General features: G+C 37.4%; 1 protein-coding gene across 5 annotated transcripts in view; it reads right to left on the reverse strand.

Annotated features, from left to right (window-relative positions):
* Positions 1 to 18,825, reverse strand: part of mtgo (miles to go) — a 240,895-nt gene that overhangs the window by 9,175 nt on the left and 212,895 nt on the right. For 3 of the 5 annotated variants that reach the window (XM_074138841.1, XM_074138843.1, XM_074138844.1), the window contains exons 4-15: positions 11,509 to 11,632; positions 8,900 to 9,094; positions 8,649 to 8,785; positions 7,520 to 7,674; positions 7,260 to 7,430; positions 6,601 to 6,777; positions 5,816 to 6,062; positions 5,213 to 5,432; positions 4,695 to 4,913; positions 3,101 to 3,543; positions 1,103 to 1,353; positions 42 to 239 (exon numbers count right to left, since the gene is read on the reverse strand). In XM_074138841.1, coding sequence (XP_073994942.1) covers positions 42 to 239; positions 1,103 to 1,353; positions 3,101 to 3,543; positions 4,695 to 4,913; positions 5,213 to 5,432; positions 5,816 to 6,062; positions 6,601 to 6,777; positions 7,260 to 7,430; positions 7,520 to 7,674; positions 8,649 to 8,785; positions 8,900 to 9,094; positions 11,509 to 11,632 — 2,537 coding nt within the window. The remainder of the gene's footprint in view (positions 1 to 41; positions 240 to 1,102; positions 1,354 to 3,100; positions 3,544 to 4,694; positions 4,914 to 5,212; positions 5,433 to 5,815; positions 6,063 to 6,600; positions 6,778 to 7,259; positions 7,431 to 7,519; positions 7,675 to 8,648; positions 8,786 to 8,899; positions 9,095 to 11,508; positions 11,633 to 18,825) is intronic. The other 2 variants (XM_074138842.1, XM_074138845.1) reach the window with 1 other exon arrangement.

Consider the following 18,825-nt stretch of genomic DNA (forward strand, 5'->3'; position numbering starts at 1 on the left):
AAGAATAAATTATTTAAAAAATAATAATTAAAATTAATTACCTATTTTGGGAGGTCATAACCACGGTAAAAACATGATTATTAGTATTTGAATTAGGCGCACCCCATCGTAATTTAAGATAATTATGACCGGCAGTATTACAGGTTAGTTGTGGAGGTTGCGGAGGCAGTGGCAGTGTAGTAATTCGAACACTCGACATAGCACCACTTCCTACGTTATTCACAGCTCTCACTCGAATTCTAGAAATTGAAAAAAATAAATAAATAAATAAAAATAATATGAAGTCAATTATTATATTGTGAGAAATAAGTTCAAATTTAAGGCAATCAGTCAAAAAACGAATCAGTACTAAATATTAATATTCAAAATTGCTTTCGATTGTTACTCATCGATTGTTACTGTAAGTAACAATCGAAACATCACAGTATTTTTTTAAAAAAAGACAGTACCAACACTCTTACGACACAAAACTAAAAAAGAACACCACAGCACAGAAAATCATCGCACTTTCGATTTCCCAAACACAAAGATACTTAAATCAGAAACCAACACAGCAAAAAAAGGAAAGTGCTAGAAATGATATACATATCTAAGACAGAAAACAGTTTAAATTTCAGAAACAGACACGAACAATTTAAACAACATATACGCCCAACTTACTACAAAATACTTGACAATTGGCAACACTGACTTCCACACAACCTAACACAAATCACACACAGGTCCGATCACACTCAGTCCATGAACAGACAAGACAGAAGACAGAATCCTGAAATGTAAAAATATTACTTTATAAACTAGGTAAATAATTTTTGGTAAATTTCATTATATTGTACATATTCATTTTAATAGAATCATTGTTAACAATCTGTAAATATTGTTCCCACAGCCCTGAAGATGGACCTAGTCCCTAGGTCGAAAGCTCGGCAGAATAAATGTATCACGACTGAAATGACAATTATTTTTTTCATCCCATTGAAACTATGAATCAGTCACCAAAGAGAATGAACAACAACTGTAAGTCCCTCACAAAGCACGATTTTTTCACAAAAGACCATAGGAGAAAAAACAATTTAAATTGAAAACAATTGAGTAAACTAACCTGTAAGTAGTGGCAGGTTGGAGGTTATCAATCGTACAATAGGTTTGCGTAACTGAAGTAACTAAAGTTTCCCCACTGTCTACCGTATAGTGGGTTACGGGATCACCATGGTCCGCAGCTTCGCCCCAACTCAACGAGATCGAGCTGGGTGTTGGAGTACCCTTCAGGCCAACCACAGCACCTGGCACTCCGGCTTCACTCAATATCGTGTTCACGTCCGACCATTCACTAGAACCTATACTATTTGCTGCCTGAAATTTGAAAAACAAAAAAAACCATAAACATCTGATTTGTACTATTTATTTTCTTATTGAAAACTTTTAATATTAGCCAATTTATATTTAAATTAGGAATTTTGTTGCTACAGAAGAATACGAGAGCACAAATCACACCACAGTTAATAACAAATAAATAACTACTTGTAATAATAATTCACTTCTAAAAGATAATTTAATATTAGCCCTTTTAATTGAGTTCTTGTAAAGAAGTTTTATTATCAAATAATTATTAAAGTGCTTAAACGATAAGTTAAATGGGTGCTACACTTTACTGTTTGGAAATGGCCAGTATAAGGGTCTGTGACAACTTATACATTCTGAACAATATGATACTAGAAGTAAGAATGAAATGATGGTACTTGCTGATCTGCGTGTACCTTTTTATAGCGTTTAATCAACCCTTAAACTGTAAGTTTTTGTTAAGGAGATTTATAATGGGTTTTGGAAAAAAGAAATCCTATATTTTCTCGGTAGATGGTTGTAGTGATCGATATCTCGTAAAGTATCGATCAAACAATTTCAAGTTTATGCTCGTTGTCAAGGTGACATTTCACACTAAAAAAATTCTTTTGCTGTTTTTTGTCTGTTCCAATCAGTTGTGAGTTACAGGGTGTTAACAATGGAAGTCAACAATGAGAAAATTCGGTAAATTTTACAGTTTTTCTTTGATAAAGGGGAAAATGCAAGCCAGGCCGCTGAAATTGTGAATGGTGTTTATGATGCCGATACTGAAACAGCTAATTACGTGCAATTTTGTTTCGTCGATGCCATTTAGGCATTTTTGATGTTAAAGATGCACCTTGCACAGGCAGGCCCGTCGTCGAAAATGTTGAAGTTGACCGGCATGTTAGTAGTCGTAGCATCGCCCAGGAGCTAAAGATCGACCATAAAACAGTTTTAAACCATTTGCGCAAAGCTGGATTCGAAAAGAAGCTCGATGTATGGAGTGCCACATCAATTAACACCAAAAAACATGATGGATAGAAATTTCCATCTGCGAAGCCTTGGCCAAACGGAATGAAATCGACCCATTTCTTAAACGGATGGTGACTGGGGATGAGAAATGGGTCACATACGACAATATTGTGCGAAAACGATCGTGGTCAAAGCGTGGTGAAGCAGCTCAAACGGTGGCCAAACCAGGACTAACGGCCAGGAAGATTCTACTGTGTATTTGGTGGGACTTGAAATGAATCATTTATTATGAGTTGCTTCCGTATGGCCAAACACTAAATTCAGATCTCTACTGTCAACAGCTGGACCGTTTGAAGCTAGCGATTGACCAGAAACGGCCAGAATTTGCCAACAGAAGAGGTGTTATGTTCCATCAGGACAACGCAAGGCCACACACGTCTGTAGTGACCCGCCAGAAACTCCGGGAGCTGGTTGGGAAGTTTTAATGCATCCACCATTAGTCCAGGTCTGGGCACCAAGCGATTACCACCTTTTTCTCGCATTGCAAAACTTCCTGAGTGATAAGAAATTGAGATTAAGAGAAGATTGTGAAAATCGATTACTAGAGTTTTTCGCCAATAAGAACCAAGACTTCTATGAGAGAGGCATTATGAAGCTACCTTTAAAATGGCAACAAAACGGTGCATATTTGACCCAAATCGGACAATCCGAAACATCTTAAATAAAGTTTTGAATTTCACGCAAAAATAATGGATTTCTTTTTCCCCAACCTAATATATGATTTTCTATAAGACAATAAATTTACCTGCAGCCTAAAAAGACAAAGTGTCGCAGGTGGAACAGGTCTCACTTCACACTGTTGCGCCAGGCCGCAATACACTTGCGAATAATTATCACCAGGTGGGGTAGCCATCTGAACGATGTACTGGGTTAACGGAGAGCCATTATCCCTTGGCGTGGACCACGATACGGCCACACCTTGCGGAATGTGCGCCAATACAGGCGGTTGGGGGCGAACAGGCACAGCCGGGCCGGAGGTGACATCCAACGGCGTAGACCATGGACCCGCCCCCACACGGTTCACCGCCCGCACTGTAAGACTATAGGAAGTATGTGGATACAGATCAGTTACCAGACATTCAGTCTCCAGTCCTTTGTAGGCAGTGGTGAGTGGCCCTTCTTCATCGGACCTCTTTACACCAACTTCCATCTCAGTTATTGGAGAGCCGCCATCAGATGATGGAGGACCTGTAACATGTGTTGTAAATAAATTCCAACAAATACTTAATTACCACTGAAATGTGATAAGAACTTTAATCCATTTATTTTGGCGATTTTATCCCTCGAAGCAAGCATGGTTTTATTCCATTTCTGATCGTTTCGACTTTTATCGATCATCAAAGATGATAATATTAATACACTTTATTAAAACTAATTTACAAACTTTACAGCTAAAAAAGAAAACAAAAGCGCCTTCGGCTAGGTAATCCGTCAGCCAAAATTAGGTGCTTTTTTTTTACAACTAAGTAGAAATAAAAGAAAAATGACTCAATCTATCATCAAATATATTGATTAAGGAATCGATTCAATAATGAATCAATTTTCTACTTTGGTATACTTAATTTTAGCCATTAACTAAATTTCCGACAAACACTACACTTGCTGACTGAGTGAGGAAGGTTACATGGTTTGTTATCTGTTTTATTTAAAATATTAATAAACAGCAAAACATTTTGTAAACATTTTAAAATAAATTTACTGCAATTTAACATATTTAAGAGTTCTGTAATGTTTTGTTTATAGGTAATGTTCTAGAATCATAAAATTGGAATTGTATTTTATAAGATGGGGCGCGTTAATTTAAACTGGCAACACTGAATTACCAGGTTTATTTGTACTATGTTCTATGTACATTAACATAGAATATACACACAGTGTTCATATTTACACCATGTTCATTCACAGTTGAAGTATGAATGACTTGCTGGCTTGTGGACCTTTAGTTGTTAAATCAACCATTAAACTGCACTTTTTTAAATGTAATTTTTCGTGAACGAGATTTTATTTAATAATAATAGTAATTAGTCTCAGAACTAATTTTATTTAATTTTCATTAATTAATTTTACTATTTATAGCAAAAATCTGTTTCACTGTTCATTAATATTTTAAGTAACACACTTTCTGACTATGTATCCGGCTTCATTCAGTCAGTACGTTTAGTGTGAAACAGAAACTTAGTTGAAGTGACATTAAACTTGATGAAAAAGAACGCGCATGCTGCGAGGGATAAAAAAAGATCAGCAAAAAATGCTTACAACAACAGTAACATCAAAACAGCCAACTTTTTAATCCAAAATCAAAGAAGTGGATCAATTATAGTTAAAAAGAAATCACTCACTCCATTTAATAGGAATTTGGTGGGCTTTTGGCTTTCCATGTAGCCTAGGAGGTTGGCACTGTCCTGGACAGATTGGTTCTGTGGCTATTACAGTTGGCTCTGAGAAGTCACTAATACCTCCTGGTCCTTCACAGCTAACTCTAACTTGGTAGACAGTTCCCGGTTCAAGGCGATCAATATTACACATTGGATTAGCACCACTATAAACTCTTTCATATTCTAAAAACAAATTAATAAAAATAATTTCAATTTATGTAAAATATACATACAATTGATCAAGTTCTCAGCTTGATGTGAAATACATCAATTTTTTTCCCCCTATCTATTTTTAAATACACATTTAAGCGCTATAAATGGCCAAAAAAAAATGGTTTTCCTTCCAAATCAAGTAAGATATCTCATTTCTTTACTACATGCAACAAGGATTTGTTTTGGCTAAGCTCAGTTTACACATGGCTATAACAGAAACCGTACAGAAATTATACCGTTAAAATAATACAGTAATAATAATCAATTACCTCCAGGTGAGTCTTTATGACATTTCATAATATCAACAGCATATCCTGTGATAACTGCACCTCCTTTATCATTCGGTGGATCCCATCTCAACCTCAGCGAATGCAAGTGCATCTTACCCTTCAGTTGAGGTTTACCTGGTGGTCCTGGCCTGCCTGGTAAGGTGGTATAACTAGCTTCGTCCGACCATCTGGACGAACCGTCTTCATTCTGAGATTTCAGCTAAAAACGAAAACAATATTACTGATATTGGCAGGATTTAATTGTACATGTAGGAGGAGATTGAGTAAGTTTATGGCGAAATACATCTAGAGGTACACCTTATCAACCAAAAATATCCAACTAAAACTGTAGATGTAAGGAATCATATTGATTAAGAGTTCCAAGATAACCTACAGGAATGTCTAAATCCAGTAGGCATTCCAACTAGGTTGCTGAAGTACTAACTATTATTTAATAGACTTTATTTTTCGCAAAATACACTTTATAATAGATACCCTGAGCTACCACATTCTGCCGATATATTTATGTATATCTTCTGTACATATTTATTGTTAAAAATAAATAGATTAAACCATAAAGGAAATTCATAAAACTAAAATTACCCTAAACTTATAACTAGCATTCCTGCGAAGACCACTGCAAACGTAGGAAGTCTCCCGGCCGTTGTAAACTGCTAGAAAACCGTGCCTAGATTCTGGATCTTCCATTTGCAAAGTAAATTCATCATCCTGTGGCCTGGACGTCCAGTATAAGGACAAAGAGTTAGGCGTAGCTTGGCTAAGTGAAGGCGGCGACGGTTGCGGAGGTGGTGAATCACATGTCTGGTACCAAACTACCGGGCTGTAGTCACTGTAATGAATATATTAATATTTAAAATGGGTTAAATGTAGAGGATGACGTGCCCCCCACCCAAAAAAAAACATATTCAGGCATGCAGGGTTAGTTGATGGTCTTGCCACTATTTCGGTTTGCTAAATCAATTGGCCAATTCCATTTCAGCCAAAAACGATGATAACCTGGAGTGGACTGACCAGAAGAATGAGCCCTGCAAGGCATCACCTTAGCGATAAGTAGCCTTTTTCAGGCTTGAACGCTGCCTTGGGAAAGCGTGAACTTCCCCAGAATGAATTGAAGTAGTCTATAGGTTTTCCCAGGTCGTAATTATACTCATCAATGCTCATCTAAGACATCTGAGGTCTTCGGCGGCCTTAGCCGCGACCTCTGGACCGTTGTGCACTCGTTAAGCACAACTCTGTCCATCACCAGATGATAATAGTAAACTGTAAGAGGCTCCTTACAGTGACCACTTTATTATATGTTTTTAATTACTTATTACTTTTTTTTAAAAAATGTATCTTCAAGGTTGACTTTTCGTAATTTTCAGTACCTTTTGCCGAACTGGTTGACCGCGGCCAGTCGGAAGGTGTACTTGGTGGCTGGCTGCAGCTTGGGTATAAGAGCATGCTTGCTCTTGCTCTTGGAGATCTCCGACCAGACTCCGTTCGTCTCCCCTTCCACGACGTAATGGTCTATGTGAGATCCGTTATCAGCTGCCGCTAACCATCTAACACAAATTCACAATTCACTCATGAATATTTCCTTCTAAATTTATTTATTTAATCACACAAATATAGTAATAAACTAAAAAAAAAGATACCACTAAATATGTTTTAAATTAATATGGATCATAATTGTGATGAATTTACGAAGATCAGTTTTTACCGGAAGTACACGCCTTTGAGGTTCACTGAGTGATTATTACTGCCATTGCCTCCGGACGATCTGGAGCTAAGGTCTGGCTAGAGAAACCTCTTATTTCTTGCAATTTTCCACTGGCAATCTATTATCTCCTCGGGTTTCCCAAGTGCCAGAGGTTACACACACACACACACACACACACCAATTTGCAAAAAAACATATTTTCGAACTCATGGGACCTCAAAAGGGGATACTTCCGGCGGAAACTACAAAATAGAAAATCTGCACGGTTACAGAACATTCTCTTACTAAGGTAGTGAAATATAACAATTGACAAGTACAACATACTTCAAAGAGATTGAATTCCTAGTTCTGCTGGCAAGTTTAGGTATGGGTGGCGGATCAGGTTTACAGGGTGGTGTCAGAAACAAAGCTGGTAAACTGGGACATCCGACTGCTTGGTCCAATCGGGCGCTCACACAGACGAAATATTCTGTTCCCGGGCGGAGATCTTCAATCCTTTAAAGAAAAATTACAATATCATCAACTTATTGATAAATAATATTGTTTTCATCATTTTTATCATAATTTCCTTTTTATATTCTCACCTGCAGGACAACGCCTCACCAGAATAGATGGACTTATACTTCCCATCTTTGCCCCGATCACTCAACAGTACTTCATAATTTAGATCTTGAGGATTCTCCAGTTGAGGCGGAGTACTCCATTGTAACAGGGCAGTTCTACTAGTAATCTCGCTCACCTGTAAGTAATCATCGATATAACAAAGGGTTTCAAAGAACATAATTAATGTAAACATAAGTAACAACCCTACATCAGAAGTTTCAATCGTCGAAATGTGTGGACATTGAATACTGTAAATATTTTTGTTAGAAAGGTAGGTCTTCTGATGGACTCAACATATAAAGTAATTGCCTATTTTTTCAGACGGACTTTACGTCCAACTAGGTGTCGTGGACGGAGGCGACTAGCAAACATACTTTACTATAAATTTCTCACATTAACCATTAAATAAAATGCAAGGCCTAGACCAGGGAATCGAACCCACTAAACCAACAATGCATCTTAGCATTGCGGGTCTAGCCTCTTAACCGTGGCGACTCAACATGTACTCTGATTGGTTAAGATTGTTTTTATTTATTTATTTATTTTGTTGGTTCATCAAATTCCAGGAGGTTTACTTAAAACTGTGTAAAACTTATTTTTTAAAAGGAATGAATCCTAGAAGAAATTCAAATAAGTCAAAGACTGCAGCAGGCGATCGCATTGCAAAATCAAGGACAGACACTGTTCTTAAGGTGGCCAAAATTATCCATGTACTTTTCTCGGGACCATCCAAAACAGTTAGCAGGTTCACATGCAAAAAAAGAGAATATGGTTGTCTGTCGTCTGTTCAGAATCCGCAGATATGCGAGTATTCAAAGATTAAATGAACTAGGACGAGAGTACTACTCCAAAGTTTGGCCGAAAAAGTCAGGAACTGTATATACAATATGGATCTATCTACTTCAAAAATTGTAAATAGACGTCTTTTACGACGAAGCTGAACTATCAAAAGATTCTGTCTAGAATCTCCTAAAGGTTGATATTATCGCTCCCTGTAGCTTCCCGTCTTGCTCCCAGTCTCATCCAGCCTCATTGTTGTTTCCAAGTTGAGTGTTCCTTTCGTTGCTATTAACCCTTACTAGAGAAATTAGTTCCAATATATTCTCTTACCTCAGGAGGTTTGATGTTTCCAAGTAGATCAGTCAGTCCGATGATATCCTCCTCTTCATCGTGCAAACTGGAACTCTCCTCACCATCTTCTGATGTACCAACACTGCCCACACCTTTCCTACTGTTACCATTCAGTTCTGTAAATGAACAAAAAAATTCAGTCGCATAAAAACAGCAGAAATAATAAAAGTAAAATTGTGCTTTGTTGACAAAAATGGAATACTTTCATTAGTTTAAGAAAAAAACAATACCTTTACGTGGTGACAATGGAGGCGTAGTGTTGGGCGGATGATCTCTCAGCTGTTTCTGTTCTAATTTCTTTTTCAATTTGTGGAACTGACGTTGAGAGCGTTCATCTTTGTGGAAACTGTGTGGCGGCGGTGAATGCCCTGGACCAGATAGGCGGGAAATGTCATATATGTTTTGATCAGGTGAGACCCAATTATCTAGAGTTACATATTTTCAAAAATATAACTACTAAGTTTTATTTAATTTTCCTGTCTCTTAAAAAAAGATAATAGGGCTCTTTCTCTAGCATTATTTTATAAATACAAAGTTCAACAAGAATAAACTTTTAGTTATTTTATAGTAAAATAGTTTATCCAAACTTCAGTTACATCATAAATAGTAAAGAAGTGTATAATTTACAAACACGGTAACCAACATTTATGCTAATCAAAATGGCTGAAAAACCAACAATTAATTCTTTCCTCGCTGTGAAAATAAATAAAATAATAATGACTTGCACAGTATTCCCTATATATTTAGAGGGAACTGTTTGCATGACTCCTATAGAAGTAAATCTACGAGTATATCAAGATAGCACTTGTTTAGAAGCGGTAGTTTCCAAAATGACCAATAGATAGAAACACCTTCGGCGAATGTTTATTTACTGATGGCGGGAAAAAAATATTATTTTTTAAGGAATCTTGAGTTTTGGTTAGTTTTTTTTTAAATTTATGCCGTTCCTAACTATATTTAGAACATCATCATGACTTAGAACAGTGATGATTAATAATTACTTGAACAACATACTACTTATTGAACTAATAACTAACCGTTTATCGTTTTAACAGAGTATAGAAAGTTTATTTTCACATAAAAATAAACTATTTGAACTATTTCGTATTTTTTTGTACAAATATTAATAACACTTTATATTTTATACGATAAATACTCAACCAATTCTTCTTCTAAATACTTCTTTCTCAACCAATAGTCAAAAAAAAGTAATCACCTATTTTTTCAGGCGGGGCTTAACGTCCAACTACTAATCCAACTAGGTGTCGTGGACGGAGGCGACTAGCAAACATTCTTTACTGTTAATTTCTCATATTAACCATTAAATAAAATCCAAGGCCTAGACCAGGGGCATTGAACCCACTAAACCAACAATACATCTTAGCATTGCGGGTCTAGCCTATAACCGCCTAACAATACTTTACTACAAATTCCTCATATTAAACATTAAATAAAATCCAAGGCCTAGACCAGGGGCATTGAACCCACTAAACCAACAATACATCTTAGCATTGCGGGTCTAGCCTATAACCGCCTAACAATACTTTACTACAAATTCCTCATATTAAACATTAAATAAAATCCAAGGCCTAGACCAGGGGCATTGAACCCACTAAACCAACAATACATCTTAGCATTGCGGGTCTAGCCTATAACCGCCTAACAATACTTTACTACAAATTCCTCATATTAAACATTAAATAAAATTCAAGGCCTAGAACAGGGGCATTGAACCCACTAAACCAACAATACATCTTAGCGTTGCGGGTCTAGCCTATAACCGCCTAACAATACTTTACTACAAATTCCTCATATTAAACATTAAATAAAATCCAAGGCCTAGACCAGGGGCATTGAACCCACTAAACCAACAATACATCTTAGCGTTGCGGGTCTAGCCTATATAAAATAAAATCCAAGGCCTAGACCAGGGGCATTGAACCCACTAAACCAACAATACATCTTAGCATTGCGGGTCTAGCCTATAACCGCTCGGCTACCGTGGCGCCTTTTCTCAACCAATAGGAAGAAAGATTATTACCAATTACAGTCATAATTTTTTTTTTTTTTTTCTTGAATTAATGCCAAGCTTTCGACCTGGTGACTAGGTCATCTTCAGGGATTATTATTCAGCTATTATTACTAATAATTATTCATTACCTTGTTAACTTGCGAGGTCGAAAGCTTGGCATAATTACAAGAAAAAAATTAATTGTGACTGAAATTGGTAATAATCTTTCTTCCCACGGGGATTTAATAAATCAGCCTCCCAAATAAGATGAACAAGGCTAAAAAAAATTATTTTTAAAATTTTATAAAACTATAGTTTACAAACTATCTGTAAATAAACGCCATGTTGTCAAAAAAAAGAGGTAATGTTTTTTTTGTTAGTGTAAAAAAGTTTAAGGAATATGTAAAAATTAATAATCGCAATTCTAAGTCTCTGATGATGAACTTGATGATTCTTTCAGAAACTGATGAAAACGTCAACTTTGTTAGAGCTTTTTTTTTTTTTTAAGGGCATTGAGCTTGAGTTATTCTCCGCCAATCAGATGGTTGTTTGCAATTATTCGCGTTTCGTGATGATTCCTTCATAAACATTAAGTTTTTTAAACTATGATTGAAAAAAATTAAGAAAAACGTGCCTTAATTTTTCTCGATTTTTTTAAGTCATCGATAATATTATGCGCAATACATCATTTTAATACTAATAAGTGATACTTGAATGAGAAATTTTTTTTTAATTTTTAATGCAAACCTACAAAAATCTTACGTTTGGTCAAAATTATTTGACCAAATTTACAAAATTTTAAATACAAACAAACAAAAACACACACACCTTGCGGGGGTCCATGACTGAGCACTCCTGGTTGAAGGGTATTGAATGGTGGATAGCCATGGGGAAGTGCAGCTCCAGGATAGAACCCCTGGGGTTGATTAGAACCACTCGGATTGCCTGCACCCTAAAACATTAAACATTAAATTAGTAATATAATCTCTATATATAACTCACTTCCAAATGTTTACGATTCCCCCCTTGGTAAATTTACTCGAATTAATGTGGACTTCTTTCTCTAAATTGGGGCATTCTAAATTGATTAGTTACGGACATATGGGAATGGAGAAATTTTATCGATTTTTCATTACACTCAAATTTCGATTCCTAATATCACTCTAAAAAACATGAACAAACAAACTTCTTCATCAACATTTTATTGGTTATTACCATGAGTTAGTTAGATACTGTATCAATGTTATTAATTCTAATTCAATAAATTAGATATGATGCGGTTTAGTCAGCGTTTTCATGAATAAAACGTTGTTTTTAATAAACGGAACCACATGCGGTTTTCGTTTATCTTCTCTAATTGAATTATCACTGGTTCATATCTACTGGCTAATATTTCCTTTGTACAATAATACACTTTCATTTCCTGATGATGTTATACGTACTTTAAACCACAAATACAATCAAACTTAGCGAGAACAGTTGTCGGGATCTGGGGGTGCTGCTGCAGTTATTCGTCTACAGCAGGAATTTCAAAACCAGATCAACCAGGTTTCTTAGAAACATTTGCTAAGAAGATGGTTGTTTGCTTATGTTCTACGTTCACACCGGCAGTTTTACCAAACATGAATATTGGGCACAATAACCATCCATAGATTTGGATAGGATCGCTTTTTGGAAAAAGGAAGTAATAAGGAATGCCTGGTCAGCGAAGTGGCACTTCCGGTTGTCAGCTTTTGATCTTAGTAGGGGAAGGAAGTACTGAAGGTACAGGAAGCGGAAACTAGTCAGCTTGTTGCGAGTTATCGTTTTTCACGGTTACTTTGATTAAAGGCACCTCCACGTAATTTGATATAAAATTTTTTCCAAACACCTAAAATGTCTAACTACGTAAAAACGGAAATATAATTGAGACATACCTCTTGTTGTTCAGTCATAATTTCTATGGCAACGATGAGGTGATTTGCTGTAACTGGTTTTTGCATGCAAAGTTAGAAAAATGACCGAGGAGTCTGTCAGCTGGTCCAGCTCCACCGTTTGGAACAAACACTGAGATGCACTGTTGCATACGTGTAAGTTTCTAGTTACGTGGCAACTGCACGCGTGGCAAAAACTGTCGATACTCGTGTTAACTGTACTGCTCGCTCAATAGATAGCGTCTGTGTACTTACGTATTATACTCACTAAGTAATTTTGCATCGTGATGGATTTCCGACACTGCGTGCGTTATAACAGGAAATATGCAATTTGAGATGATGCACTGTATTTGAAATAAGTAATTTTCAGAAAACGGTTTTGGGTATGTAAATTATTAGCAGCAGAGCATGAATTCTGACATATCACCTAATGCCTGGTTACTTTATAAGAGTCAACAGATTACAAAAATGCTATTTAAGTCAAACGTAAAGCTTTGGTGGTCTTGGAAAATGCCAGTAAGAAGAATGGTCGTGCAGATTTGGAACATCAGAGACATACAGAGCGTTGTCAATAAATTTATAATCAAGTACCTAAGTCTGAAAGAACTGGATTCTCTGCATGTTAGACGAGTAGAGAGCAGAGCCCCATAGTTTGGTTCCATAAGTCTAGATCGGTCCTAAAAGTGTTTTGTACAGTATAGTCGGCTATTTGTTTGTACTTTCAACATTACTCACGAGGAATGTTTTTTTCAAAATAACTATTGTTTTAAAATTCGGTCGCTGCGCAGTGCTGCGGTCAGCATTTGGCGCATGCGCGCTGTGTACCTATATCTGGTCAGATAGAAAAACCAGTCGCTAAAACGAAAACATTCAACCGTGGTTCTATGGCGACAAACCTCTATATGCTGCGGTCAGCATTTGGCGCATGCGCGCTGTGTACCTATATCTGGTCAGATAGAAAAACCAGTCGCTAAAACGAAAACATTCAACCGTGGTTCTATGGCGACAAACCTCTATATGCTGCGGTCAACATTTGGCGCATGCGCGCTGTGTACCTATATCTGGTCAGATAGAAAAACCAGTCGCTAAAACGAAAACATTCAACCGTGGTTCTATGGCGACAAACCTCTATATGCTGCGGTCAGCATTTGGCGCATGCGCGCTGTGTACCTATATCTGGTCAGATAGAAAAACCAGTCGCTAAAACGAAAACATTCAACCGTGGTTCTATGGCGACAAACCTCTATATGCTGCGGTCAGCATTTGGCGCATGCGCGCTGTGTACCTATATCTGGTCAGATAGAAAAACCAGTCGCTAAAACGAAAACATTCAACCGTGGTTCTATGGCGCTCAGACCTCTAATGTGGATGGAGTTCAAAAAGCTGGGTTGTACGATACGATAAGTGCCTTAATTTTAGTGAAAATAGAGGTACCAGGCTTTCATTGTAAAATGTAAAATTGTTAGGAAAATTACACTTGTTTTTCTTTTATTTCAAATCGGTACTTACTTAAAAAAACATGTCGCGAAAATTATGAGTTTACAAGAAAATTCGTAGAAAATTCTCACTGGAGAAGATTGCGGTGAAAGAGTTCACAGATTTTTTTGTTAATGAGAACCGGAAGTCTTGGAGTGCATTCTTGCTGCATTTAAATTTTAGGCTTTCACTTTTTTTTATTTTTAAATGCATTACAGATTGTATTTTAACTTGACTTTCTCTAATTAAAATTTGTTTTTATTAGATTTGTAATAGGTGCATTTTTTTGAAGGTGAATATAAAGCCACTACAAAAATGAATTCACTTGGCTCAGTGCATTTCTCCTTATTCCTCAAATAGTGAGCGGAAGGTCATCGAGTTGATTTTATATTTTGAGTTGTCAACGGAAGTACACAGTTTGAGATCGTCTCGATTGGTTACCCAAAATTGGCCTGAGTAACCAATGCCATAACTCAAAAAAACTGAACATGTTAAAATCAGTTCAAACCAGTTACGCTTACAGGTCAACAGAGGTTGCCATAACAGAATTTTGATTAAATCGATCAATAAAGTAGATGAAATATATCGATAATCAAAAAAGCGATTACATTAACTATTTTTTTTTTTTTTTTTTTTTTAGAAAAGGTGACCTCAAAACTTTTAGTACTTTCGCTAAAAACTAAGACTAAGACTATAACTCTGCACGAATAGTAATACTTTCCTCTTGCAATAGTAAAAAAAGGCCTAGCTACAAAAAAACGTAGCGTAGTGCAAATACCAAGTTTTCTAAAAATTACAAAAGTATTGAAATAAAATAGGCATTTTTTTTGTTTTTGGAATTCTTCATAATCAAAACAAAAGAAGCACATAGCATAGAAAAATGGCGGCTAGTTCGCGTATGAAGGTCGCCAGAGTACGCGCGTGACCCGGAAATTGCATACCACAGTTTGGAATTGCAAGCATTTAGCCAGTCTGTGTAACAGAAGATGAATAATTTCTCAATGCCATTTCCAATACTTTCTCTTTTTTGTTTTTTTACTACCCCCACTCTTTACCAATAAATGTGAAAGCGCCATTTTCAAAACCAGGATAAGCACGTACTATTCCAAAAAGTTCTGTTGGACATGCGCTGCGAGTTAGTAAGTTCTTTTAATAACCGCTAGATGTCACTTCAAGACTCCGAAATATTTAGAATGGCCACCCCTGCCCCGTTATCTCTTTGTTCCTTTCTCTTACTCTAGTAAGAGAAGTTATTGTAATCGTGAGAACGGAAAAAATAGTGCTTTCCACAAATTGATCTTTGTTTTTCAGAAAATAAAATTTAAAAAAAAAAGCGTAGAAAATTAAAATTTCCCATTTCGTTTGGTTGCCTTCGTAGAATTTCCCAGGTCTATGTCAGAATCGGTCCACCGGAAGTAACGATTCTGCCGAATCGCTTTTCTAATTGTAAAGTGTTTCTTGACCAGAATCTTAGTACAGTTTATGGAGACTTTTTTTTTTTTTTAAATAAGTACCGTTTTGAAATTCGGCCGCTGCGCAGTGCTGCGGTCGGCATTTGGCGCATGCGCGCGGTGTACCTATATCTGGTCACATAGAAAAACCAGTCGCTAAAACGAAAACATTCAACCGTGGTTCTACGGGGACAAACCTCTCAGCAGCGGTCGGCATTTGGCGCATGCGCGCGGTGTACCTATATCTGGTCAGACAGAAAAACCAGTCGCTAAAACGAAAACATTCAACCGTGGTTCTATGGCGACAAACCTCTATGCTGCGGTCGGCATTTGGCGCATGCGCGCTGTGTACCTATATCTGGTCAGACAGAAAAACCAGTCGCTAAAACGAAATACATTCAACCGTAGTTCTATGGCGCTCAGACCTCTAATGTGGATGGGATTCAAAAAGCTAGTTATAATGGAAAATACTTTTAAAGGGCAATTCAGGGCGAACCGGTAGAGTCAGGCTTTCCCAATTTACTATAGTGTACGGTTCCATCACTTTTGTGTTGTGAAAATCGAGTTTGAACAAAAAAAAAAATCAACCGGAAGTACCCATCTTCACTCAATGGACTGTTCACTTCCTGGAAAACAGCCCCTCCTAGGCGTTTTTCCAAACTTCCTGTCCACTTCATTTACGTATAAATGTATAATTTTTTTTTTACTTCAATTAGAAAAATTAATAAAATTTTTCAAATAAGGGCACTTCCGAGCGAGAAGAATGGTTAAGCTTTCCTCAGAAGTGCAATTTCTGCGGAAGTGTGAGCTTACTTCCTGTCAATTCCGTAACCAAAATCCTAAATTTGAAGAAAAATAGCCAATCCGGAAGTGTTATGTATCGAATTGATTTTTTATATATTTTTTTTGTAGTAATTTGATTTAGTTCTAAAATGGCACTTTTAAAGTGAAAATGTATAAAATTAGAGTTAACTACGTAAACTGCAGTAAAGGGAAGTCGCGTATGTGCTCACACATATTTTCCGGTTAATTCAGCAGGAACGGAACTGTTTCGCAACTACTTCCTTTCTTGATTGGTAGTTAAATATATTCAAATTTCTGATTTTGAAATATTTAATCGGAGAATATTTGGAGTAAAAACAACCCCTAAAGATACATTGATAATCTACGATCAAAAGAAAGGAAGATAATGTTGAAAGACGCGAAAGTGAGGATGTAAGAAGCGTGCTCGGACCGATTGTGATTGAATCAATTAATGGGCGCCAGTTCTGCTGAGCAGCCTCAGGGCAGACAATGGAGGATTGACTTCCCTATAGAGCGCATGATACCGAGTTCAATAACTAGTGTGGAATAAGATCGCCACAGCAGCAGAGCAAGAAGAAATAACAAAATAGATTAGAAACAGCTAGGAGACAATGAGAAGCGATGACGTAGCGACCACCCCACTTTTGGTCGAGTGTCCCTCACTGGATGGGCGCCGTGGATAATTGGACGGAGGTCATTCAGCTGTGGCATTAAAATAGAAACTGCGGTCGGCCTTCCACCAGATCTGCACATAACCACTCTTGTTCTACAATCCATATTTCCTTAATGTGTCTGTCTGTCTGTTGGTAATTAGCTTTTCACCGGAAATAAAATTTTTTGAGGTTCCATTAATTAGAATTGCGGACAGGAAATGTGGTAGCTACTTAGAAACACGGAAAAAAGGAAATTCTAATTTTCCAAAATGGTTTTTACTTTCCCGTCCAGTAAACAGGCAGGATCCCTGGACCATAGCGACTACCATTGAGAACTCTAGCAAGAATCGTTGCCAAGAAGGCTGCGTGCAGAGGATTTAGAAGGAAGATGACATTTCAGGAGATCTCTGGCACCAACCAAGCTTCTTCTAATCTCCTGTGCTTTGCTCTAGTCGCTACCATGATCCTACTCCAACCCGTCATTGGATTTCAGTCAGTTTCATCATTCACATGTCCAGTTAGGGACACTCCAGAGTTTTCGCCCGGATTCCAAGGAATAGTTTTGTCTCTTTTCACTTAACTAAATTCTTCATCTACTCTCTCCCTTACACTGCTAGATAGATAGATAGATTAAATTAAGGCGGCCTCAAGGCCTACGCCACTGCGACCCCTTTGTATCTATTGTGGCTCCCCTCACTCTAAAGCTCCGCCCTCCAGACCCGTCCTTTTGATCAGACTCTTAATGCTGGAGAGCGACTCTTGGGTAAAGCTGCTCCAGGACTTGGTTTTTCCACCCCCGAGAAGTAACATCCTTAGCCATACGAGCTCCTCGCACTGACACAACACGTGCAGTGCCGTTTCCTCCTCTTCCTGTCAGAACCTGCAAAGGCTATCTTCTGCCAGGCCCATGTGATGCATGTGTTTCCTGAGCTTGCAGTTACAGTGCTAGGTGAAGTACTTGATTTGAGACCAGCTTTTTCTTTAAATAACTAGTCAGTAATAAGTAAAATGTTTTACGTTTGTATGTACATTCTAGTTCTACGCAGCGATCAACCGTAAGTACCACTCCAATCAAAGCGTTCTTTTTAGGCAGTATTTCTCGAAATTAGCCTTGGATCATTCTCAAAGCAATCCTGGGGGAATTTAGGAACCGCTTCCATACAAAGATCCCTTTTAGGGAAATATACGGTTCTTACCACCCTACTAAAGTGGATTATTGAATGAAATGCCCAAATTTTGAGGCTAATGAAAATGGGGCTAGGCCGGAAGTGAGGTTTGTCTCACGTTTCCTCGCGATTCTTCACAAACCATTCCAGTCGTTCTCTTCAAAAATCGGTACCTAATTACTCCACCATGGAACGGAACAACTTCCTCCTAAAAATGCTACTTCTTATTCTACGGGGAAGTAGATTCGGGGACTAAAGTGTTCATTCAATTTGGCTAATACGTACGGTGAAGAGAATTGGTGAAAAGTAAGAACTATGAGAATAGTGGGGTCATGTGAGTCTACATCCACAGATTTATTCCTTTAAGGATGCAACGAGAATATAGGCACAGGAGTGATTGTGGAGAGAAATGGTGATGTTGTAGTAATGTGTGAAATTGATTAAGAAAACAAGTATGTTGACATCAACAGGTGTGTTCGGCGCTCGGTGACATCAAAGGGCAAGTTCACCCTGCTGGACATGCACCCGTATATGTGCGTTTGTGTTGAATGCATGGATTTACAGAGGGTAAACATGAGAAGGGCTAAGCGGTGGCGTGTACAGTAACCATTTAGCCCAACTAAGAATGAACTATTAAATTTATTAACCAAACTATAAAAAGGAAAACTAGCTGAACAAAATA

This window comes from Rhodnius prolixus, unplaced genomic scaffold (genome assembly GCF_049639745.1).
Source record: "Rhodnius prolixus isolate KJV_2025 unplaced genomic scaffold, Rpr scaffold_17, whole genome shotgun sequence".
Classification (NCBI taxonomy): Eukaryota; Metazoa; Arthropoda; class Insecta; order Hemiptera; family Reduviidae; genus Rhodnius; species Rhodnius prolixus.